We start from the raw sequence: 27,165 nt of genomic DNA on the forward strand, positions 1-27,165 counted from the left end.
CTAAGTCCTACTAATGGTTTGGGTGTAATTCTGAATAGATGTTTGAAAGTATGCGGGAGTGTTCTTTTGTGGTTGGAATATTATGATATAAGATTTTGGTATGAAATAGCTAAAGAGAATTCCATTTATACTGGATATCTGGGCCATTGCATTCAAAAGGGTGACATACTTGCTTTTGACAGAGAGGTATGCTGTGAAGTACACAATCCAGCTAAGATAGTACAAAATGAGACTGAAGGTTATTGGTTTGGCCTCATTGTAATTTTTTGGCAGATCTCTTCCCATGTAAGAAAACAGGAGACACAGGAAACCAAGAAACCAACCTATAAACACAACTATGGTTAATGTTATAGAGTTCTCCATTTCACAGATGAGCATAATTTGGTCATTATAAGTCCATGAGTCAGCGATGGGTTTGTCAGGAGAGACAGTCATCCATATCACACAAGAAATTAAATGAATGACAGAAGAAAATGCAATGAAGAGCCACTGTCCATTGTGCTTTACCCAAAGGCTGTGCACCTTTGGGAACTGAGCAGCCATTTTAAAAACACAAATAATTTGAAAGGAACGGACAGTTAAACAGGAAATACAGACAGTGAAGAAAAATGTAAATATGGCATTTCTCAGGAGGCAATGTGCAAATGTGGGTTTTCCAAAGAAAAAGAATGCACTTATGCTAGCCATGATCAAAGACGTCAACATCAGGAAACACATGCTACCACCAGCAGACCTCACCACTGGTGTGTTGTAATTGTAGGAGAAAAGGCAAAATATGGCAATGAGTAAAATAATTATGCATATGGCAAACACCATGACAGCGATTGAGGGGATTTCTGTGAACTCAAGATAGACAACAGAACGTGTTTTACATGTTGTGCTGCCTTCATCAGACCATTCACTCCCTGCACATGGAAAACAGGTAAAGGGGTCCCCTGAAAAACAGTAAAATAATATAAATGTTTAAAATAGCATTTTGCCAAAAACCCATAAGCATGTGAAAAGAAATACAGTACGGCTTATACTTAAAGGTGCATTGCGCAACATTTCATGTTAAAAATACCCGTTTTTCTAACCCATACATGCTTAAACAATTGCCTGATGGGCTGAATGAGCCCTTCTATGATCACTGCGATTGCCTCTATAATCCTGTACAGTAAAATAAATAAGAGGGATTCGGGTCGGAATCGACTGGGCGTGACGTCATGCGCGTTCACGCTCACCTGGCTATGTCTGGCAGGTTTGTGTATTCGCCGCCATTATCCGCATCAGCGAAGACAACTCAAGCGACTTTTGCAAAAGTAGAAGATGGATTCAAAGAGACCGGCTTCTAGTTCATCCCAAACCCCAACGTAATCGCGTGCACAACTCTGGTTGCAGTTTCGCGTGTCGCCAGAAGGGGGCATAGTTCTGCAAAAACTCAGAGACTTGCGCAATGCACCTTTAAGCATAAAAAGAATAATTATCCTTTAAAAGAATATATGTACAGTTTTTTATTCGCTTTAGTACTATTTTCACAAGGTGGAAAGAAAAAAGAAAAAAATAAGTACAAAAATCCAAACTGTTCACACTGCTAGTCATTCTTTCAAAACAGTTATTTGCCTTATTTCTGACGATCTTAATGCGTTTTAAATTATGGGTGGCACTTCCGGTTTGGGGGAACTTCCATTCAAAATGACTGAAACTAACTAATCATTTCAAATCATAATGTTGCCGTACAAATAAAGTTGATCCGTCAGTTTGACTGAATGAGCTGTCAATTTCCCTTCATGTTTTATTTTCAGACATCATGATAATAACATAGCAGGTGGTATTTTACTGTGACATTTTATATCAAGACCATCAAGTCTTTTCAGTCGCTGCATTCTTTTCCTCATGATTCTTTTCTTTTTTCGATTTGAATTCTGCTGTAATAGTATGTAAAAAGGACAACATATACTGCACATTTGTGGTCTGTTCTCCTGATTTAATTTACGATATATCCCATTAATAATTTTCTCTTCAAATCCACATAACTTTCCAGGTTTGTTTTCACAGGTAAATAAAATTTTTGATTAAGGCACCGTATGTTACATAATACAGATATATTATACAGTGATATTTAACCTGTCCGTTATTGCTGTGGAAAGAATCGCGTTTTGGGGTTATCCATAGTCTCTTGTTGAAAGTACCTTGTTGATGCTTTTACACTTTTAAATGTCCTTTTAATGTTCGATGGTTGAAGGGTGAGTAGAATAATGTCATCTCATTGTGACAATCTTTTTAAACATATTATTACGTTCATAGACCGAGCTTTTCCCTGACTGTTTACAGCTTAACGGAAGTTACACCAATAATTTGAACAAAGGGTCATGGGTTTCGTGGTGACTCCAAGTTACGTCGGATGACGACGAATGGGGTCCCCAGTCTAATCACGCCACCTCGGCTGTCTTCCAGTGCCCTGCGCAAGTCTGAGGTCCCTGTCGTGAGACTAGCACGGACGAAGGAGTCCTACTTAACACAGGAATACCAAGGTACACTGGGAAGCATATCTCAGTGGAAATATGCAATTATGCCCAGCCCGAAGAGGGGGACTTGGAATACACATATGACCCTGAGCGGCTGCATATGGAGTATCACTGGGGTGTCCAGCTGCAGGTGAAATATTTCAACTCCAGGGGTGGCAAGGTAGCTTGCCGAGGGAAAGACACATGCTCAGATTGGCTTACAGTGGAAATACACATGTGGGGGTCGCCCAGAGGGGGAACCATGCACATGGAGGCACCTAGCCAAGCGCGAAAGCTGCCAGTGGCATAACTCTGGCGTTGACGTCGACAGTGCTGGAGGAGACTCAGGGCTTATAGGCTCACCTGAAGAAAATATCACACGTATCCCGTCCATGGAGAGGAATGGCGAGCAAGCGAAGACACCTGGGCAGAATCTAGTACCGGCTAGTTGAAGCGAGTACATGAGAAGAAACTGTCTCCACTCGGAGATTATAGAATCTCGCGAATGTGTTAGGTGTCGCCCAGCCTGCAGCTCTACAAATGTCTGTTAGCGAGGCGCCATGCGCAAGAGCCCAAGAGAATGCCACACTCTGAGTGGAGTGTGCCCTCACACCAAGGGGGCATGGTCGACCTTGCTGCTGGTATGCCAAAGCAATGGCGTCCACTATCCAGTGAGACAACCTTTGCTTGGAGAGAGCCTTTCCCTTCAGCTTCCCACCATAACAGACAAAGAGCTGGTCTGAGGTCCTGAAACACCGCGTTTTGTCTACGTAAGCACGGAGGGCGCGTACTGGACAGAGCAGTGCCAAGGCTGGGTCTGCCTCCTTCAAGGGCAGCGCTTGCAGGTTCACCACCTGGCGAAAGGGAGTGATGGGAACCTTGGGCACATATCCAGGCCGGGGTCTCAGGATCATGTGAGAGTTAGCCGGCCCGAATTCCAGGCACGCTTCGTCAACCGAAAATGCCTGCAGGTCCCCTACCCTCTTGATGGAGGCCAATGCAACCAGGAGCGCTGTCTTCATTGACAGGAACTTAAGCTCCACTGATTGCAGAGGCTCAAAGGGAGCACTCTGTAGGGCAGTAAAAACCACTGAGAGGTCCCAAGAGGGTACGAGAGGAGGACGAGGAGGATTCAGTCTCCTCGCTCCTCTCAGGAACCTGATGATCAGGTTGTGCTTTCCAACGGACTTACCTTCAACTGAGTCAGATGTGCGGCAATGGTGGCAACATACACTTTCAGGGTGGAGGGAGACAGCCTTCGCTCCAACCCTTCTTGCAGGAAGGAAAGCACAACACTTCACGTTGGGAAGAACACCAGTTGATGAAGAGGCTCCACTTCAACGCATAGGCATGTCTCGTGGACGATGCTCTAGCGGAAGTGATGGTAGCCACCACCACTGGTGGTAGGGTACTCAAACCTGCCTCGTCCCGTCCCGGAGCCACGCGTGGAGGTTCCAAAGATCGGGCGAGGGTGCCATAGGGTGCCCCGTCCCTGAGAAAGCAGGTCCTTCCTCAGGGGAATAGGCCAGGGAGGTGCTGTCGCGAGGAGTACTAGTTCTGGGAACCAGGTCCGGTTGTGCCAATAATGGCAACCAAAATGACCTGCTCCTCGTCCTCCCTGATCTTGCGCAAGGTCTGCGCAAGAAGGTTCACTGGGGGAAACGCATACTTGCGTAGGCCCCGCGACCAGCTGTGCGCCTGTGCCGAGCATGCCCTCGGTCAGGGAATAAAACAGGTCGCAATGGGACGAGTCGTGGGAGGCAAACAGATCTACCTGTGCGTCCCCGAACTGATCCCAAATCAGCTGAACCGACTGGGGATGGAGTCTCCATTCTCCAGGTAGAGGCCGAAGCCGAGACAGCTCGTCGGCCGCTCAGGTCTCTCGGGATATAAATGGCTCGAAGTGACCTCAGATGCTTCTGACTCCATATGAGGAGGTGGCGAGCGAGTTGCGACATACGGCGGGAGCGCAGACCACCTTGATGGTTGATGTACGCTACTGTCGCGGTATTGTCTGATCGGACTAGTATGTGCTGACCCCTGAGCAACGCACAGAAGCAGTGCAGGACGAGACGTACAGCCAGCAACTCGAAGCAATTGACATGCCAAAGGCGCTGGGGTCCTGTCGAGGAGCCCACAGCAGCATGTCCATTGCACATGGCACCCCAGCCCGTGGTGGACGCATCTGTTGATACAACAACATGCCGGGAAACTCGTTCTAAGGGCACTCCGGCCCGTAGAAAGCTGAGGTTCGTCCACGGGGTGAAGGTCTGACGGCAGGCTGGAGTCACTGGGACTCGGAGCGTGCCGTGTTGCCATGCCCACCTCGGGACTCGATCGCGAAGCCAAAGCTGAAGCGGTCTCATATGAAGCAATCCGAGCGGCGTTACTGCGGCTGCGGATGCCATATGCCCCAGGAGCCTCTGAAATAGTTTCAGTGGAACCGCACTCTTGTCCTCGAACTGGCGAAGACAAGTCAGCAGTGACTGCGCGCACTCACTCGTAAGCTGCGCGCACATGACGACCGAGTCGATCTCCATACTGAGAAAAGAGATCCTCTGCACGGGGCAGAGTTTACTCTTCTCCCAGTTGACCCTAAGGCCCATACGAGCTAGGTGCCGGAGCACTAGGTCCCTGTGTTCGCAAACCTGGTCTCGAGAGTGACCTAGGATCAGCCAGTCGTTGAGATAGTTCAGGATGCGAACCCTGTGTTCCCAGAGGGGAACAAGGGCTGCCTCAACGACTTTCGTGAAGACGCGAGGAGACAGGACTAGCCCGAACGGGAGAACCGCGTACTGGTATGCCCGCCCCTCGAAAGCAAACCGAAGAAACTGTCTGTTTCGAGGTAAAATGGAGACATGGAAGTAGGCGTCCTTCAGGTCGATCGCTGCAAACCAATCCTGCGGCCGCACACACTGGAGGATGCGTTTGGCCGTGAGCATCTTGAACGGCAGCCTGTGAAGGGAGCGGTTCAAGACGCGCAGATCGAGGATTGGCTGTAACCCACCGGATTTTTTCGGTACAATGAAGTAGGGGCTGTAGAAGCCGGACTTCATTTCGGCTGGAGGGACAGTCTCGATTGCACCCTTCGCCAGTAGGGTGGCGACCTCCGCTCTCATGACAGGGGCATTGCCACCGACCATACTGAAGCGGACTCCCCTGAAGCGGGGAGGAGACCCGCGAACTGAATCGCGTAGCCGAGCCTGATGGTCCTCGTGACCCAGCAGGACAGCCTGGGAAGCTCTAGTCAAGCTTCCAGAACTGTACCAGCGGGGTCACGCGAACCACAGACGTACCCTCGGTAGTGCAGCGAGGTGGAATGACCGGCCCAGGCGTGGGTGGCATAGCGGCCCGGTGTGGGGGCACAGTCATTGGCCGCGTCCTGCCAGAGGAGGCCAGGGAAGGACCAGTGTTCCACGGGGGCGTGCTCTGGCAGGGGTCTGGCGACAGAGGGGGACGAGAGTGGCGAGGCTCGTGAGCGGCACGCACTGTCATCCACAGCCTCTTGGGGCTCGGAGGAAGGGGCATCAGTTCTTGAAACAAGAGATTCTCCCCCGGCCCTTCACCGGGGGAAGGAGTGGCCCTGCTACCAGCTCCTGAGAAGAACTCAGGGCAATGCCGCCCTCCTGCATCCTCCTCCTGCTCGGGGCCGGTGAAGGCTCGAGGGGAGGAGCCGCAGGGAGGTGGCCTCGGCGGGAAGTAGACTAAGGAGACCGCACGAACAGATGACCGTTGGTGCAGAAGGCCTCAGTCTGCTTCTGGGGGGTCGAAGACTGTTGGGCGCAGTCCTCAACCACACCGCCGAGCAAGCCGCCTGTCTCAAGAGTGCTGCCTAGCCAGGCATTTAGCCGGCTAAAGGGCGGAGACGGGCGGTGCTGCCCTCCTGCAACCCTCTCCTGCTCGGGGCCAGTGAAGGCCCGAGGGGAGGGGCTGCAGGGAGGCGGCCTCGGCAGGAAGCAGACTAAGGAGACTGCACGGACGGATGACCGTTGGTGCAGAAGGCCTCAGTCTGCTTCTGGGGGGTCGAAGACTGTAGGGTACAGTCCTCAACCACACCGCCGAGGAGCCCAGCCTGGGACATGGGGGAGCTGAGAAAATGAATTCTCAGACCCCCTCACATCAACCTGGCTGAGCCCATTCCTGGACCACACCTGTGGACATCACCTGGCCCGGGATCACGCAGGTACCGATGTCGCCCGTAGAGCGAGGTCAATAGTGTGCGTGGCGGATCGACCAGCCCGGACATGGGAGGCATAGCGTCCCTGCGTGGGGGCGTGGTCGAGTTTCCGCATTCTGTCAGTGTTGGCCAGGGCGTTCCACTGCGGCCTGGTCTGACAGAACTCCAGAGTCAGCACTGCCCCGAAGGCGACACACAGCACTGCATGCCTGTGCCACGATAGTGACAGAGAACATACAGCCCATGATCGCCACGCGATCGAGTGCAGCGAAGGCGGAGGACGCCTGCGGGCCGCGATAAGTCACGGGGACTCTCGCGAGCCGGAGGCGTCCTGATGCACATCCGGGAGAAAGGCACTGGGAGCAAGTGCTGTAGAGCAACACGCGCCCAGGAACCAATCGTAAGCCTACAGCTCTCGGGGGGAGGCCGGCGCCACTCCAACCGATGCTTTCAGCTGCCCGGGAAAGCATGGCCATCAACTCTGGATCTGACTCGACTAACATTGACACTCCCGAGGGAGGCAACGCAGTTGAATCCTCATTTCCAGAGGAATCAAGCCCGCGTTGTGATGCTGTGAGTGACATGACTCTGTGAGGTTTGGAGTTCCGTCGAATTGATTCCTAATCCTTGATTTTCTTCTTTCACATTTATTTATAAATCAAAATTTTCTAATTTTACAAGCGTGTGAACATATCTCCGATACTATTCTTTATAAAAAACAATCAGATTGCTTTGATATCGCTACTTATATCCAACTTTCTGAAATTCCGCTACTACTAGCCTTAGCCTGCTAGCATTGCACGCGTGGTCTCACCTATCGATCGTCTTATTTACACCCGTATCACTGAAAGCTCACATCTGCTATAATGGCGAATATATCGGATGTGTGTCTAACGTTACCTTTGAGTGCAGGTGAGGACACGTTTGAGTTGCATTCGGTGCAGTTAGAGCTTGAGTCCGTGGAGAAGCAGATCCGCGACCTACTAGAGAGGCAAGCCGAGCTGCGAGATCGGCGAGCCGCACTTGAAACATCACGCACCGATGCTCACAAGTCAGCAGTGTTGGGAACGTTACTTAAAAAAAGTAATTAGTTATAGTTACTCACTACTTGTTCCAAAAAGTATCTGAGTTAGTAACTGAATTACTCTATAATAAAAGTAACTCTTTACCAGGGAAAGTAACTATTTGCGTTACTGTAAAAAAAATATATATAAAAAAAGTTGCTATATGTCAAAGAATTTGGATTTTTTTGAGCAGTTTTTAAGTCAGTTGAAATGAGTAGAACAGACAGGTGTTTGTACATAACTTTAAATATTTATTGCACGTCGACAGACAGCAAGAGGTTTATCCTGCACTTCAAGCATTATCTTTGTAAGAAAAGTAAACAGTTACACCATATAAAGTGCATTTAACTCTGCAAATTAAATCAACCTCTCTCAACTTTTTATTAAAAGTTTTATTAATAAAGTAAAGGCATTGGACCAGTTTATTTGTAGTGCACTGACTGTGCACATTATATAAGATTAATATATTTGTTTTCCTTCATTTTAATTAGCAGTAACTTAAACACTTTTTGATGTTTGAACGCCTCACACACACACACACACACACGCACGCACACAAATGTTAACACTTTGCGACTTTTCGATCGCGCCCGCGCCTCTCTTTCTCTCTCTCTCTCTCTCTCTCTCTCTCTCTCTCTCTCTCTCTCTCTCTCACACACACACACACACACACACACTCACACACACACACACAAATGTAAACACTTTGCAACTTTTCGATCGCGCCCGCGCCTCTCTCTCTCTCTCGGTTCAATACGAATACATGTACCGTTCCACCCCTAGTTCTTGTCTTTGACCTCAATTAATTTGAAGTAGTGCTTATATCTCCACCTTGAAAATGCCAACTTTTCATCGGATTGCTCCTGACTCGCCATCTCTGCTGCTTCTTCGAATCTGTTTAGCTGGTGTGTGTGTGTGTGTGTGTGTGTGTGGCGCGTGTGCTGGCATGTGTGTAAAAACACTGGCTCTGATTGGCTACCATGAAACACATGACCCTGCCTTAGCCAATCATAATCGCTTACCTTGTTATTAACCCACTTCCTCAATCGCTGTGTGAGCCAGGGGTGTGTTCGGATTACACAGTTTATTCAATCAATGCATAGTAACGCACCGCATTTAACGTTCAGTAATGTTAATGGCGTTGTAACGACGGGAAAAGTAATTAGTTAGATTACCCCGTTACTGAAAAAATAATGTCGTTACCTAACGCCGTTCTTTTAAACGGCGTTATTCCAAACACTGCAAGTCAGTGGTTAGTCATTTTTTGACTCTGACCTCATCTACTCCGTGTGTTTCTCTACACAGGACCCGCGCACCCAGGACGCGATCATCCCTGGTTTCATTCACTCCGGCACCGACACAACACCATGGACCCTGGGTGATTCCACAGCGGAAGACGCAAGCCAGGACCAGAGCAAGGACCTCTCCGACCCTCTCCGGCCTTCGAGATCTCCACCCGGAACCGCTTCTCCCCTCTACGCGAGACGGAATGCGACGCTGTGATCATTGGCAGTTCCATCGTCCGGCATGTCCACGCTACCTCAGGTAAAGGTAAGGTGCGCACTCACTGCTTTCCTGGTGCTCGTGTTCTCGATGTAGCTGCGCAGGTTCCCGAGATCCTAAACGGTGACGAGCATGTCGGAGCTGTCGTGCTGCATGCGGGAACGAACGACATCAGGCTGCGGCAGACGGAGGTTCTGAAGAAGGACTACAGGAGCCTGATCGAGACGGTACGCAGCACATTGCCTGAAACAACGATCATCGTGTCTGGACCGCTTCCCACGTACCGACTAGGACATGAAAGGTTCAGTAGATTATTTGCTCTAAATGAATGGCTAATGACATGGTGTAATGAACAGAGACTGCTCTTTGTAAATAATTTGAATCTGTTCTGGGAGCGACCTAGGCTCTTCCGTGCTGATGGCCTTCACCCAAGCAGAATTGGAGTGGCTCTTCTGTCGGACAACATCTCCAAGGCGTTACACACCATATGACTAGTAAGTCAAAGTCCAAATCACAGTCTTTGCTGTCCCAACTTAATTGATATAAGTACCAATGTAGAACATTATATAGAAACTGTGTCTATTCCTCGTTTAGTGAGGTCAAACATTAAATCTACTGTAGGATCTAGGAAAAATCTAATTGTGATTAAACCAGAAATTCTCAATATTAGTGAATAAAAACAATTTATAAAGCTAGGTCTTCTAAACATTAGATCGCTCACACCTAAGGCGGTTATTGTAAATGAAATGGTCACAGATAATAGTTTTGATGTACTTTGCCTTACTGAAACCTGGCTTAAACCAAATGATTATTTCGGTCTTAATGAGTCTACTCCACCAGGATACTGTTATAAGCATGAGCCCCGTCTGATTGGTCGTGGCGGCGGTGTTGCAACAATCTATAGAGATATTCTTAATGTTACTCAGAAAACAGGTCACAGGTTTAATTAATTTGAAGTACTTGTGCTAAATATTACGCTCTTAAGGCCTGTTCACACCGGGACGAATTTCGCGCGCGATATTCGCCGACGTTTAACGCCTCGTGACTAAACAAAGGGCGCCAATGTGAGTGTGCACACCGACGCGAAAAACGCCACGCGTAAAAGCGTCATTTTTAAAAAAACGCCTCGGGTTCGTTTTTTTGGTTTGACGCGCCGCGTCAAAAACTATCCGACCAATGAGATTGGCGCTTTTGCTCACGTGTCTGGAGCTTCTGAAGTTACAGTAAAACACAACTTGGGGGCGCTCAAACACAAAACGGTCTTGCCGAGCACACATACAGGCGAAGAAGATAGCGTCTACACTGCTGGGAAGAAATAAGACGAGGAAGATGCAAGGCAAGATGAATGTAGAGCTGCTGGCCTCGTTGGTGTCGGAACATAAAGAACTATATGGTAAATGGTAAATGGACTGCATTTATATAGCGCTTTCACAGACCCAATGGCCACCAAAGCGCTTTACAATATTGCCTCACATTCACCCATTCACTCACTCATTCATACACCGACGGCGGTGTCAGCCATGCAAGGCGATCCAGCTCGTCGGGAGCAGCTGGGGTTAGGTGTCTTGCTCAAGGACACCTCGACACTTGGTCAGGTGGAACCGGGGATTGAACCACCAACCTTCCGGTTTGTAGACAATCTACATGAACCACTGAGCCACTGCCGCCCTTCGCCCAGGCGAAGAAGATAGCGTCTACACTGCTGGGAAGAAATAAGACGAGGAAGATGCAAGGCAAGATGAATGTAGAGCTGCTGGCCTCGTTGGTGTCGGAACATAAAGAACTATATGACAAACGCGACTACAAAAATCTTGATAAAAGAGAACTGTTATGGAGTGGTATTGCAGAGCAAATGGGCCTTGATGGTGAGTTTCATTTTACTTAATTGTCTTTCATGTACATAGGCTTGTAACTTTTTCCCACGAACGTTTGACAATCGCGCCATCTAATGTCAGGGAATGAATTTGCATGTTCACTCGGCTCATCGTCAGCGAAAATCGCTTGGGTGTGAACACAAAAAACGCGTTGAAAAACGCTGGCGAATAACGCGCGCCGATATTCGTCCCAGTGTGTAAGGCCCTTTAGATGTAAGAAAAAAATCCCTATTATTTCTAGCCTTGGCTACTGTATATAGACCTCCAGGGCCCTATGCTGATTTCCTAAAATAGTTTGCAGACTTTCTCTCAGATCTATTGGTCAATGTCGATAAAGCATTAATTGTTGGAGATTTTAACATACACGTAGATAACACAAATGATGCGTTAGGGGCTGCGTTTACAGATTTATTAAACTCCTTTGGGGTCAAGCAAAATGTCACTGGTCCCATTCATCTTCTTAATCATACGCTAGATTTAATTATATCACATGGAACCAATCCAACCGATATAGATATTATACCGCAAAGTGATGATGTCACTGATCATTACATGGTAACTTGCATACTACGTACTGCTGAAATTTGTCACGTTGCGCCACGTTATCGACCAGGCAGAACAATCCTTCCAAACCCCTATAGATAGATTCTCAAATAGCTTACCTGATCTATCTCAGCTGCTCAGTGAACCCAAACAAACAGATGAACTAGAGGAAATGACTAGCACTATGAGCACCATTTTCTTTAGTACATTAGACATTGTTGAACCAATTAGATTAAAAAAGGTTAGAGAGAAAACTAAAGCACCATGGTACAACAGTGCTACGCATGTTATCAAGAGAGAAACTCGTCATTTAGAGCATAAATGGAAACAAACTAATTTAGAGGTCTTTAGAATCACGTGGAAAGACAGTATGTCACATTATAAAAAGGCCCTAAAAGCAGACAGGGCTGAGCGTCTCTGCAAACGAATAGAAAATAACCAAAAATATAGCTGCGAACAGCGATTGCGGGCCCAAAGGCACTGGGTGGCGGTGTCACCGGCTTGGGCCCTCCGTCGCTGGTCGCAGCTATATATATATATATATATATATATATATATATATATCAGATAAGTAATATTCTCTGTCTTGTTACTTAAAAAAAGAAAAAAATGATATATATATATATATATATATATATATATACACACACACACTTAAAAAAAAAAATATATATATATATATATATAAATATATGTATATTCTTTTTTTCAAACAGTCACACAGGCACACAGGCATGAAGCTTGAATTCTCTTCTTTTAAATGAAGTAATTTTTATGAAAAACAAATATTCTCAGTTTATGCAATCTGTATGAAAAGAGAGAGATGTCAGTCGTTCTCATCTCAGCTAATTATTTTTAATGTGACCCCGCCCACGGAGAGCGCGCGCTATTCAAGCAAATGACTGAGGCAATCCACGCAAACCTGTGAACGCCCCCATATCAAGTTCGAGAAAACACATCAAGCTTATTCAGATCATTGTACTTGTTTACACCGTCTCGCGGCGCTGTGAGGAATAATACTATCGAAATAATAATAATGGAAAATGTACCTCAGAAGTGCTGGTATTTCGAGGACAACGGATCCTGAGCTATGGAATACTATAGTAAGTTTTTTTTTCATTCTCAAGTGAATTGCGTTCCTGTGTGTGAATGAATGAATGGCAGAGATGCACGCTGTTTACCACAACTGGCAAAAAGACGGTTTAAATTTTAATCGCGTTTCTGTGTGTGAATGAATGTTTCGCTTTTAGCAAACTGTATTGCTATACTGAGTAAAAATCGACTGAAATATGTTGAAATAAAATGTATTTGTATAAGCAACGTATTAAACTGCAAATTAACATTTATATTTCTTATAATAAAAACGAAAGACCTATGTTACAGACATATGAAAGACAACATTTCGTTGATTAGTTTTGGATAGATTATACATTTTTACTGTAAAAAATCTGCCATATCAAATAAGCTTTTGTTTGCCAATTTTTGCTCATATGTTAAATATAGTATGTTTTGTCAAAAATAAAGTAATCAAATAATATGTTATAGTGTTTATTCCAATGTAGCCTAGGCTATATTCAAGTAATGAATCCTTAACTTTGAAATATGTATGATAAAATGTATACTTTAGTTTTTACAAAGAAAGATTACACTTGAATTGTTGTTGTAATTGTAACCTTTTTAATAAAAAATATATATTTACAAGGTAGATGTAAACAAACTATTAAAAGGTAAATATAAGCCTTTTCTTTAAATAATTTTTATTGTGTTTTATTAGTGACAAATTTGGGGAGAGGATAAATATTCCAAAACTGAAAATACAGAATGAGAATTAACTGCACAATTACTAGACATGTTTTCCTTGGATATTATAGGCCAATTTTGCAAGCACAATTTGTGAAAAAAAAAAAAAAATTGAGATGCTTCCAACTGTTGCTCTTGCATTCTTTCTTGTGGCTCAGTCAAACACCTGAATGAATGGCTCATTAAGTATGCGGGCCCCATTGTCTCCTCAGGTGCGAACCACTAAATATGCATGATGGTGTTGGAGTGTTGACGCCCACTTCGCATATTGCCTTTCCAAACAGAAAGTGTTTTGCAAAATTTAAATCAATGTATTGTGTTATCTAAATGATTAGGGAGGATGATTTTCACATCATTTTGAAGAAAAAACTCTAGGCGACAACATCCAAAAGTCTTATTGACACATATTTAGTATGTGTTTTGTGGCCTTATTTCAGAAACTTTAGTTTTTAGTTTTTTCAATAACCATGCATAAACATTATTCTCTCAAAAATGCAAACATGTACATTCATGTTGCTCACATATTATGGTCGCCCTGTTTGTGCTAAATAGAGTGTAATTACACCTTTGCCATTAATGTTTATAAGCAACTGAAAAAAGCACAAATGTCAGGGCATGTCAGAACATCTCAAGGACCCCAAAAACACCTTAGACCCCAGAGGGTTAACTTATATTTGTGTACAGTCGAAATAAAACACAACATTGTGCTTTTGTAAAATAAATTCAAGCAATCTGCCCCCGAATTGGCGCTAATTTTCAAATTAAAGGCACACTATGCAGCTTTCCGTTTTTGTCAAACAGCGACCCCTAGAGTCGCTGTGGAGTACTTGTATTTAACGTTACTGTCGTAAATACCACTCGCGCAGAGCCGTCTCTGCACTCACGGCCTGATCCCTTCCGCCCTCTATACTGGTACCTGTTCAATAGGATGGAAGCTGTAATGAATGGAAATAAGGTGTGGCCCCTTTAAGAGCTGCGCGCGCCCTGTTGAACTGTCGTCGGCAGTCTGTGTTGTATGCGCACCTCGAACACCCGTATGCGGGTTATTTCAGTTTGATGCTCATTCTTATCCTACTTTTGTTTATCAAGTAAAGATGTGGATGGTAGAACGGGTGACAGACAGTTACACGAGTTCGACTGGGGAATAAAGTGCAAGTTGTGAGATGCCAATCGCCTCCGTGAGTCTGTCTGGCCTCTGTAATAACTTCATCTGTGAGCTATCCCTATTTCTCCTCCTGACAGAACGCGTTACAAAGCGTCGGACATCGAACAGGCACAGATAACCTCTGAAGATGTCTACTAGTCCATCAACAAGAACGATATTTACTCGAGTCTGACTCCTTGCTCGGTCAGTCTGCCGTTTCCTCTTTCTTTCGTCCTCCGCTCTGACAAGCTTTCCTAGCTTTGTGTGCAGTGCCGAAAAGCTATTTGTTACATCGCAAGACCTGATATCACGCGATACTTCCTGACGGCGAGGCCGCCGGCCCGCCAGCCCAAAGTTGCAAGTGAGTTTTTTCTGCTCTCGGGCACCAGGGGGGTGCGAAACGACCACCATTCAACCCGAAATAAGTAATATAACCATTCCACTGACTCCGAAGCTGTTCAGTTAAGGTTAAAAAGTTACCTAGTGTCCCTTTAAACTAAAATGCTCACGGCTGCACGGGCATTCATAACGGTGCACGTCCACGGCGAGGAACGGGCAGAACAGAGTCAACGTTTTTTAGTTCATTCCTACTTCCATAGGAATTCATTGAAAACGCTCGCTCTGCTCTGCACCATTATCCATGTCAGTGCGGACGAACATATTTTACTTTCGTTTTTAAGTTAACGATTCAAAAGCCCCCAGCAGCGTCACACGTTGATTAACCGGTGTTAAAATATTCTCACCGTCACATACCTAGTATATTTTTATATAGATACAATAGGCCTACCTGATTTTGAACACAAGAGGGCAGTATAGCACTATGAATGACATAATTTATTGATTTTTTGGACTAAAAAAACATTCTGGATGTTTTTTAAACTTAAACAATTATTAAATTGAAAAAAAAAAAAGAATAAAATGGGTTTAGTTCTGATATTTGTATAATTTTATATAGAAATAAATGGTGTATAATTACATTTTTAGAAGATATGAGGCTTTTAGTGTTTCCTGGACATTACTTTAATCCAGGGGTGTCAAACTCATTTTCACTGAGGGCCACTTCAGCATTATGGCTACCCTCAAAGGGCCGGTTGTAACTGTAAGACGTTTAAAATGTTAATATATTGTCTCTTTATTTGATTATTACTTATTTAAGTTACAAATATTGTATATGCATTTGTAGGGGTGTTTCTAGGTTTTAAAAACATCAGGGGATGAGCCCGAAACATCAGGGGCTGGGTAATAATGATTTGATACAAAAATGTATATTGTATATGGGGCAAACTGGCTAAAAAAATCAGCCTTGGCACTGTAGCCACACCAGCACATTACCACACAGTCATGTGTATTCAAATGTGAGGTAGTTAGGGGGGTTCGGGGGCATGGTCCCCCGATAAAATATGGATTTCTCTGACCTACATATGTGCATTTTAAGGTGTTTAAAGGCCAAAAAAATTTGATAACAATAGCTTTAAAAGCATGTTAGTGGGCAGTAGCATAAATTATTTGTCAAGATAACAGATTCTTAAAAATGAGAATGAGGATAAATGTTGCAATGAATGATCCACACTACAAAATGGAAACGCAGAATGTTTCTGCTTATTGTTGACAATACATAATCACATATTCCAAACAGGAATGGCCTTAAATTAGAAATCTTTCAAGGATTATTTTGCATAGATGTTACATTTCAATCAAAAACCAGTGCAATCTTTTTGTGTCCAGAGGCAAATGAGCAATTTATATTAGCATTAAAGATTGGTTTCAGCAACTTGTTTCTTTCCTGAGTTAATCAATGTTTTTGGCACTAATCAGTTTAAAGTTCAATTGTTCACTCATAAAGACACTTGTCACTTGTCGCCACCTACTGGCTTATGATGCAAGTGGCGCAAACACAGACAAGTGGAGTGATACAAATGGTGAAAAGGATAATACTGGTACATATTATATTAAGTATTACGTAATATATTTAATATATTTAAATAAATATATTATTATATTAAAATAATATAAAATATCAATATATTATTCTTCAATCAGTTCTATGCAGCAATCAGATTTAACAGATTTATTTTTTGACCAATTGTCAAAATAAAGTATAGTCCTACAAAGCTATTTTTATCAGAGCATGAACAGAGCAGGGAGAGGACCAGTGAACCAAAGGATCGTGATTCGTGTAATTTTACCAGTGTTGCCCAGCACGGCTACACACCATGTTACAGCACAGTAGTGCTATTGCAAAAAGAAACAAGTCCAGAGAAATTTCATGTCGGCACGTTTTTTTAGCAGACTTTGCCTTTCCGGTGAGCGTGAGCAGAGCTCGCTACACAAACACACACACACACACACACACACGCGCGAACATTGAGCAGAACTGTGAACACGGAGCGGAGAGCACAGCGCGCACACACAGCTGAACGTGCTTCGAAGTTCTTCGAAAGCGGACTCGCACGCAAAGTCATAAAACACACTGAGCCAGAGTCAAACCATCGTCGAACACGGAGGGGCGCGGCGGCTTTTTAGTATCTTTCGGCCAAAAACCGAAAATGTTATTTTCGTTATATTGTTGCATCCCTAATTTTAAGACACCCATATGCTCTCGCGGGCCATATAAAATAATGTGGCGGTCCGGAAAAATTACACGTCATCCAGTATTATATCTTTAACACACTCTGTCAATTTAGATAATTTAGTGTTTTCATCTGGTCATGAGGAAATATATAATTGAGTGTCATCAGCATAACAGTGGAAATTAATTCCATGTTTTCTTATAATATTACCAAGTGGCAGCATATATATTGAGAATAATAGAGGGCCTAACACAGATCCTTGTGGCACTCCATAGTTTACTGACGTTATCTTCGATTTTTCCCCATTTAAACAGACAAAATGGTAGCGGTCTGATAAGTACGATCTAAACCAGCTTAATGCCTCTCCATGAACACCAGTGTAGTTTTGTAGTCGATTTAAGAGTATTTTGTGATCTATAGTGTCGAACGCAGCGCTAAGATCGCGTAAAACTAGTATTGAGATACAGTCTTGGTCAGAAGCTAGAAGTAAATCATTTGTAATTTTAACGAGCGCAGTGTCTGTGCTATGATGCGGCCTGAATCCTGACTGAAATTTTTCATAGATATCATTTTCTTGCAAGAAAGAGCACAATTGAGCGGACACAACTTTTTCTAGTATTTTAGACATAAATGGAAGATTTGAAATGGGTCTGTAATTTGCTAGGTTATTATGATCTAATTGTGGTTTCTTAATGAGAGGTTTTATAACTGCCAACTTGAATATTCTTGGAACATGACCTAAAGATAAAGACGAGTTAATAATATCGAGAAGAGGCTCTTCCACTACAGGTAACACTTCTTTCAGTAGTTTAGTGGGTATTGGCTCTAATAAACATGTTGTTGGTTTAGATGCAATGATAAGTTTATTTAGTGCTTCCTGTCCTATAGTTGTAAAGCAGTATAGTTGTTCTTGAGGGGCGTTAATTGAGGCTGAATCATAAGACACCATTAAAGATTGTACATTTACAATTGTGTTTCTGATGCTTTCTATTTTCTCAGTGAAGAAATTCATAAAATCATTACTACTACACTGTAACGGAATATTTTGCTCAGGTGATGTCTGTTTATTTGTTAGTCTAGCCACGGTGTTAAATAAAAACCTTGGATTATTAGGGCCCAAGCCCTGAAAGGGCGAAGGCCCTATTGTTTCCGGAAGGATTATTAATAGGGCCCAAGCCCTGAAAGGTTGTTGTTTTATTTACAAGTCCGAAAACTTGGTCGAAAAATCAAACACACTTGCATCTAATAATATGAAACTCAGTACACATATAGATCTCATCGGGCCGAACAACTTTCGTGCTCTAAGTTTTACAAAAGCCCAACAGGAAGTCGGTTATTATACGTTGTTTGGAAAACGCATACAATGGAATGTGAAATACTATTCATCCGATCGCCACCAAACTCGGTGTGAATGAAGTCAAGACATTGAGGATGAATTCTTGCGAACAGATTTTTGATATCTCGAACGGTTTGGCCGTGGCGAGGAAACGAATTTATAGCGAATAATGGGACACAGGAAGTGTGTTATAACTTCTGCATACATTAACTGATCTTGATGAAACTTCCGCAGTGTGTTCGTTGTAAGAGGCCGATCACATGGATGTGACACAACTTATGCGTCGGAAGTGGCGTATGCCTCTTTCAGGGCCTGTTTTGTGCGTACGCAACGGTTATAAATGAGGCCCCTGGTCATTCCTAGGATATCTAAGTCCACTAGGAGGGAGGGCGTTTTCACATTTAGCTCCTAAACTCTGGAATGGCCTTCCTGATATTGTTCGAGGCTCAGACTCGCTGTCCCAGTTTAAAACTAGATTAAAGACGCATCTCTTTAGCCAAGCATTCACATAATACTTATTTTTTATACTACAGTTGAATCAGATTGAATGCATTAATATTATGAACAGCAGCTATGCTAATTATTTCCAATCTGCTTTTCTGTTGTTATCTCGGGACGCTAGTGCGATATGTTATGCCCTAAATTAATACATGATTAACTAACTGTATTTTTCTATGTACATTTCTGAAATGCACTTTCTGTAAAGCTGCTTTGAAACAATATGTATTGTGAAAAGCGCTATACAAATAAATTTGAATTGCACATGACACCATCTGCTGGAGCCCCGAATAAAAACACTGGGTCCCCGAGAGGAACCAGGCACACACGGAAGCCCCACGGTTTGCGATGTGGAGGGGGGCGTGGCCCGAGGAATGCTTGTCGGTATTGTGCCATCCATAACCCTCAGATCACCCAAAAGCTCAGCAGAGTGCTGAAGCGCCCAGGGAGAAACACACACACTGTCGGCAGATCACTGCACAGATCAGCAGCAGGCAATGCGATCTCGCTGGAACTCGAGAAAGATGATTCAGAATGGCTTGTAGGAGTGAAGAGAACTCTTGGCTCCGAAGCGAAAACATATCTGCATGTTGCCAGCGTACTTCTTTATATACCCACAACGTGGGGCGGACTTACGCTATGCAAATTCTGCAGACCCATGGCATTTTCTTGCCATTGGCTCGTTTTGTATACACGAAGGTGAGAGGCTTTCTAAGCGACACCCCATTCGTCGTCATCCGACGTAACTCGCATTGACCACGAAAGGGAACTTAAGTACCAAGGTGGGGTGGGTCCAAGATGGCTGCCTAATCAGACATGTTTGTACGAGCTCCTGCACCATATGTGTTTAGATAGGGCAAAAAGGACCTTTAATTAATTGTATACTGCCTGTATGCAATTTTGTTGCTTCTTTGATTTGAAGATTACCTTTATATAGTGTTGCCATGGGGCGTAAACGTGGTCATTTGAGTAACTCTTCGACTGATGCTAAGGAGGCTAGTGTTAATGCTAATGCATGCTCACCAGTCAGTAGCGGCCATGATTACGCTGTTTCTTGTGCAAGCGAGGAAAATGCGTTCTGTTTAGTTGAAGAGGAGTTCCCTGCATTGCCTATCACACCGAGTAAATCACCGGTCATAAAGAAGAGAGCAAGTGACGACACTCGAGCTGATATCTCGTCGCAGCTATTAGGCATAACACAGCTGATCAACAGTCGCTCAGACGGAATTGAAAGGAAGATCTCGGACATGTCAGCTGAATTAAAGGCCGTTGTTGAGAAGGTTACTACTCTTGAGCGGCGAATGGATGGTGTTGAACGACCTGTGGCTCAGTTGCAGCGGAGGATGGATGATATGGATACATATTTGAGAAGACTTAATTTGAGGATATCCGGAATTCCTGAATCTGAGCGCGAAGATATTAAGCTTGAGGTTGTCAAAATCTGCCAAAATGTTCTTCCTAGTGCAAAGGACAAACTCTCAGATGTTATTGACGTGGTCCATTGTCTCAGGAAGATGCAACAAGGTGGCACGGATCGTCCCAGGGTGACCATTATGCAGTTCTCCGTTCGCTCTTACAGAGACGCTGTCTGGAAGGCCGCGAAGAATTCTTCCTTTCTAAAAGAGAATGGTTTGCGCTTTATGGAGGATTTTTCAGCCGGAGATCGTGAAAGGAGAAGGAAGCTGTGGCCGGAGGTCCAAAAAGCACGTGCGGAGGGGAAGACGGCATACTTTGTTGGAGGCAGAGCTTTCATTCAAGGGCAGGGTGAAATCATCCTGTCTACTTAAAGTGCTTTCATCTTAATAACAGGCGTCGCCTGTTTTGACTTTGACTGATCTGTCAGGTGCACTTTGTAGACATTGTTACGGGTTTGTTTTATACATTTAAGAATCTGCCAAAAATTTTTCATTACAGTGTTCTTTTTGTAATTTTTGATATTTAACATGGTGCTGCTTTTTTCAGCATTTTTGATTTTGTGACCCAAAGATCTAAGTCCATAGAGCGTTCTTAAAGCGGGTTAATTGTTCCAGTTTTTTGTGAATTCAAATGTCTTTTTCTGTTGTGTCTTTAAACGCCAGGGGTGATAAAGATGTTAATTTTTGGAAGTCGCAGTGGGGTAATGAGATATGGTTTTCTCATGGTTCAGAGCACTCTGCAGGCGTTTCCTGTTTAAAAAATAATTTTGCAGGTGATGTGTTGCATACATACTGTGATGAGTATGGGCACTTTATTTTGTTACTTCTAAAGTGTTATAATGTAAATCTTATTGTTGTTAATTATTATGGGTATAATTCTAGATCTGAGAATGATCAGCTATTATTTGTTTTGGAAGATAAGCTTACTTATTGGCAGTCAAAATTTCCAAATGCTTATTTAGTGATTGGTGGTGATTTTAACACTGTCCTAAATGAATCTCTTGATAGGTGGCCACCTGGTCGCCAATCAAACTCAAACACAGCTTTGAAAGCTTTTATGCATAGACTTAGAGCTTGTAGATATCTGGAGGGTTAAAAATACATATGACAGAGAATACACGTGGAGCAATAAAAATTCATCTAGACTTTCACGAATTGATTTTTGGTTGGTCTCTAGAAATTTGGATAAAGATCATATTTCTGTTGATATTTCTACAACGCCATTAACAGATCATAAGGCTGTCTCTATTAAATTTATGTTTTCTCCTGAAGCTATAGATTTATCAAGGGCTCTTCTTATTGGAAAATGAATAGTTCATTACTTAATCATAAAGAGGTTAAGTCAGAGCTGGGAAGACTTATTGGCTTTTATTGGAGCAAAGCTAATCGAGAAAATAATTTTGGTTTAAATTGGGAATTGTTAAAATATGAAATTGGGAAATACCTCAGAAAGTTTAGTGGTAATTTGGCTAAATTAAAACGTCTCGAAGAAGTTAACATTGTTAGTGAAATCTCTTCTATTACCAAGATCTTGCCTGAAAATTTGTCCGATAGTCAAAGAACTCATTTAGTTGATTTACAAATTAAGTTGGATGATTTGTATAAATTAAGATCAGAAGGTGCTTTTATTAGATCAAGGCAAAGGTGGCTTGAGCACGGAGAACAAATGTCTTCCTATTTTTTTAAGCTTGAGAAAAATAGGGCTAAACACAATTCTATTTGTCAATTAAATATTGGAGGGGTTGTCTCAGAAAATCTTAAAGAAATTTCCCAATTTTGCTACAAGTTTTACTCTAATTTGTATAAATCTAAATTTAATCTAGCCGATTTGGACTCTTTCAGTAATCATCTTGGTAATGTTAGGACTATTAGTCACGATGATCAAATTTTATGCGATTCGCCAATTTCTATCGATGAGGTTAAGGATTCAATTTCACAGTTAAAAATTAACAAGTCGCCTGGTAGTGATGGGATAACGGCTGAATTTTATAAGTTATATTCTGAGCTGTTATCTCCGTTCCTCCTGCAAGTGTATACAGAGAGTTTAAACTGCTCTGAGCTTTCTGTTAGTATGAAGCAAGGTGTCATTTGTTTAATACCTAAACCTAAAAAGGACATTCTTCTCTTAGACAATTGGAGACCTGTTAGCCTTCTTAATAATGATTATAAATTGTTTGCTCTTATTTTCTCTAATCGTTTTAAATTGGTTTTGAACTCCATTATTGATGAAAATCAGTCAGGTTTTATGAAAAATCGTCATATCTTTAATAATATCAGACTTGTTTTTGATCTCATTGATTACTCTGAACTTATTGAGGACGATAGTTTAATTCTGTTTTTGGATTTCTTCAAAGCTTTTGACACGATTGAGCATCCTTTCATTTTTTTTTTTGTTTAGAGCGTTTTGGTTTCGGGCCTTTTTTTTGTAATGCGATGAAAACGTTGTATGCTGGGGGAAATAGCTCAGTGAAATTAGGACACGGCACTACACAGAGATTTTTTTTAGAGAGAGGTGTTCGGCAAGGCTGTCCAGCATCCGTATACCTCTTTCTTATTGTAGCTCAAGTCTTCTGTTATTTTATTAAGGAAAGTAAGCTTGAAGGAATTCATATAGCTGGTAGAAATATTTTAATTAGTCAATTAGCAGACGATACAGCCCTGTTTTTAAAAAATCCGACCCAAGTTCATCAGGCAATTAAAATTATTCCGTTTTTTTCTAATGCTGCAGGTTTGTTCCTTAATATTAAAAAATGTGAAATTTCAGATAAAAAAAATTCCTCCCTTTTATCTTTGGATGGTATTCCTGTTAAAAAAGATGTTAATTACTTAGGTGTTGTCATTTCGAAAAATGAACAAGATAGAGTTTCCCTGAATTTTAACCCTGCCCTTGAAAAGATTAAAAGAAAATTTAATCTTTGGTTGTTAAGGAACTTGTCCCTTAGAGGTAGAGTTCTTCTGTCAAAAGCAAAAGGAATTTCTAGACTGACCTATATTGCTTCAACTATACATTTAGACAATAATTCTCTTAATACTATTGATCGGACTTTATTTAATTTTTTTTGGAAGAATCGTGTGCACTATAATCGTAAATCTGTTGTTGTGAATTCTCTTAAAAACGGTGGACTTGACTTTTTGGATTTTTCTACTTTAAATAACACTCTCAAAATTAACTGGTTAAAATTTTGTCTGAATAAACCTTCTTTGTGGAATTTTATTCCTAATTTTATTTTTGACCAACTCGGGGGTCTTTTTTTTCTACTAATGTAGAAAAACTATCTGCCTTTCATGCTCAAGCCTTGTTGGCTTGGAAATTGATCTACAAGCACAATTTCTCTCCGCAGCGTTACTTTATTTGGAACAATCGTTGTATTCTGTATAAACATAAAAGTATTTTTTTGAAAAGCTGGTTTGATAAAGGTATTGTTTTAGTATCTCAGTTGTTTAACACTCAAGGGTATCTCATGTCTTATGATGAGTTTCTTGAACACTTTAATTTTCCTGTGACTCCCAAGGAATTCTCTCTTGTTTTCTCTGCGATTAACTCTGGTATTACTTCCTTATTTAGAGATGTGGTAATGGTTGACGTGCCCATAGTCAATCTAACTGATACAATGTGTGGTAAAATTTGTTTTTCACAGACTAAAAATAACAAATCTATTCGCGATCTGTTTTTAAAGGAGGTTACTACCAAGCCTTACTCTATTGCTTATTGGGCTAAATTTGTTAGAAACTTTAAGTGGGAAAGTGTTTGGTTATTGCCTCATAAGTTTTTTGTTACAAACAAGGTAAAATAAATTTCTTTCAAAATTATTCATAAATTCTATCCTGTTAAACATTTTCTTAGTAAATTTAAGAAGGATATTGATGTTTTTTGTTCTTTTTGCTCTTTGCAATTGGAAACTGTATCTCACGTCTTTTGGCACTGTAGTTTTGTTAAAAATGCTGTGGTATGACGTCTCTGTGTTTATCACAGAAAAGGTGCTCTCTCATTTTATTTTGCTTTTTGAAAATGTAGTTTTGGGATATTTTACTCAGGATAATGTGAATAACGAAGCCTTTGTTATTAATCTGTTTATTCTTTTAGTTAAGTTTCACATCCATAAGTGTAAATTTTCTAACAGAAAACCCTGGTTTTCAGTGTTTTTTAAGGAATTGGGAAATTACCTTTGTACTATTCAAAGTAGCACTAATAGAAAGGCTATTAAAACTGTCCGTTTATGTTCTGTCTTCAAAATACTCCAGTAATGTAAAGGTCTTGCCCTTTTTTTTTTTCTCTCTTTTTTTCTTTCCTTTATTTCCCTGGCTTTATATTGTCTGCTGTATTGTTCTGTATATGTTGTTTAAGGCATAATAAAATAATAATAAAAATATATATATATGAAAAAAAAAAAAAAAAAAAAAAAAAAAAAACTTAAGTACCAAGGTGTCATTGACCACATCCTAAGGTACTTACGAGAATGATCCACATAGCTGTTACGCTGGCATTTTTTACATGTAAAACAGCAACTATGAAAACCTCCAGGTTGCCTTGAAAATCCCTCCTTGCACTCAGCAGAGCAGTTTGAGAAAGGAACCTTTAAAGAATAAGAAAATGTGTAAGTAAAGTTACAGTTTTTCTTAATTTATTTTATACAAATTAATTCATCAAATTAAGACTTACAGAACCGTTGTTATGCCAGGGCAGGAGAGAGTTGTTGATTGTAAAAGTAATTTCTGGATATGTATCATATGTGCCCACCATCTCAAATTGTGGAGGATTTACATCAGTATGCCAGAGCACAACTGCATAATTGATGGGTGGATCATAATTATCATCATATTTCACCTGACGACCATTGAGTGGAAAATCCAACTTCTTAATTTCTTCTACAAGCTGTTGTGAGTTGTGGTGATTTTACCCCCATTATTTAACAAAAAAAGAAAACATATCATATTACTATAACTTTAAGAAATTAATATAAATATTGTTTTATTTAGTTAAATTAAATGATTGTAAATATTGTAAATAATATAATATGCAATTTCATAAAAATATGAACAATATTGAATTAAATAAAACATTGTTACTTCAATAATGTAATTAATATATTGATCAACTTGTCATAAATTCAAATGAATTCTCTTACCATGTATGGCTTAACCACTGTGTTTTTGCGGCATCCATTCATGTCGCACTGCAGAACCTTATGTAATGCATGAGCTATGGTGTATATGGCAGCATAGATGGCAAAAGAGGATGTGGGTTTTTCATTTATAATCTCGTCTGCGGTCCACAATGTGCAGTAATCACAGACTTGATTACATGTCTTACTCTTACTCTGGATGTCACTCTCTTCATTATGGGAGACATCAGTTGATCTCTTTTCTTTATAGACAAATTCATCAAATCCAGGCAATGTCAAAAATCTCTCCCTAATACCAATGATTGTGCCAATTTTCCCAATTCCTGGCTCTCTGGGAAGCTGTTGATTCATAGCCCATGCTTGACATGCAATCCATACTTTGTCTTGGATGTTGTTTGCTATGGCTGCTTTGATAATTTTGCTTGCATATTGTGGCAGAGCAAAAACAACAATGACATTGATATCGAGCATATCAATCTTTTGAAGTGTTAGACTGTAGTTTGCATTTAGGCTTAGACTCTCTTGATAGGCCAAACAAATGCTAGTATTGCTTATATACGTGTTAAACAGCTTTAGTCCGTCTGAACTGTAATCATCTTGGCTACCAAGAAAGGCAACCCAGTTCCATCCAAACCATTGAATGATGCGAATAATCATTTCTATCAGGTCTTTGTTGCTAGGGATTGTTCTTACAAAAGCAGGATACTTAAGTTTGTTGCTTAATGCATAGCTAGAAGCTCCAAAATTCACCTTTGAAAAAGAAGAAACACCAAATTATAAACAATTCATTAGCATTTTACTGAATATAATAAATATGAAGTCCTGAACAAAGGGCAGTAAGTAAGTGTGTAAGTATTTTGTTATATAAACTATAAAAATAAGCTTAACTTACCATAGGTATAAAGTCCATTGTGAATAGTGGTGCAATAGTAATAGTTTGTGTGCTTTCCAATGGCCCTGTTAAAGCAATCACTTTAGGCTGATAGTTGTTCAGTTTTTCTTTAGGTTTTATTGACCCATTCTTTGAAATAAAACTTAAAACTGAAGGGATATTCTTTGTATTAGAACAATGGTCAAAAATTTCATAGCCCAAAGAAACATTGGGCAGAAGAGTGGTGGAGTTATTAATCTCTTCAACAGCAAACCTCATTACTTGCAACCTCTGATAGCCAGATATTGAGGGACTGTGCCTTGAAAACATCAGTGAGGAAGTTAATAGCATGCAATTGAATTTCCACTTCATAAATTTGACTTTGAGCAAATGCTGCTGTGATTTACAATATTGCATATTGACAACCTGACTGATAAAAAAAAAAAAAACCTTGCTTACCTGAAACATTCAGTGGTCTCTGGGGAGAACAGGGGTGTCTCATGGTCAATTTCATGTAACGTGAAAAGGCCACCCAATAAGTAATCTCCTTCCAAGCTGAACTCAGATTTTGAGCAAGAAACTTCGAAAAAGAAACAATTAGTAAAGCCAACAAGGAAAATGTAAATGCTACTGAGAGACATTGTTTAAGTTTAAGCTGTTTAAGCACAGGCAGATGTGCAGTGGCTAGTCGTTTGAGAATCGGGCTTATATTCTACTCTTAATTTTCTTAAAACTCATTTTAATTTTATTAAACCACTATA

General features: G+C 41.7%; 1 protein-coding gene across 1 annotated transcript; it reads right to left on the minus strand.

Moving 5' to 3' along the window:
• LOC311278099 (taste receptor type 1 member 1-like) lies at nucleotides 1–27,165 on the minus strand (the record flags this gene model as incomplete). The annotated part of the gene is made up of 6 exons (XM_084388678.1): nucleotides 26,864–27,165; nucleotides 26,426–26,723; nucleotides 25,537–26,283; nucleotides 25,071–25,283; nucleotides 24,864–24,984; nucleotides 1–935 (listed from the first exon to the last, which is right to left on the minus strand). The coding sequence occupies exons 1-6, from the start codon at nucleotides 27,043–27,045 to the stop codon at nucleotides 1–3; spliced, it is 2,496 nt and encodes an 831-aa protein (XP_084244804.1). The 5' UTR covers nucleotides 27,046–27,165.

This window comes from Rutilus rutilus (assembly GCF_951802725.1).
Source record: "Rutilus rutilus genome assembly, chromosome: 19".
NCBI classification, from domain to species: domain Eukaryota; kingdom Metazoa; phylum Chordata; class Actinopteri; order Cypriniformes; family Leuciscidae; genus Rutilus; species Rutilus rutilus.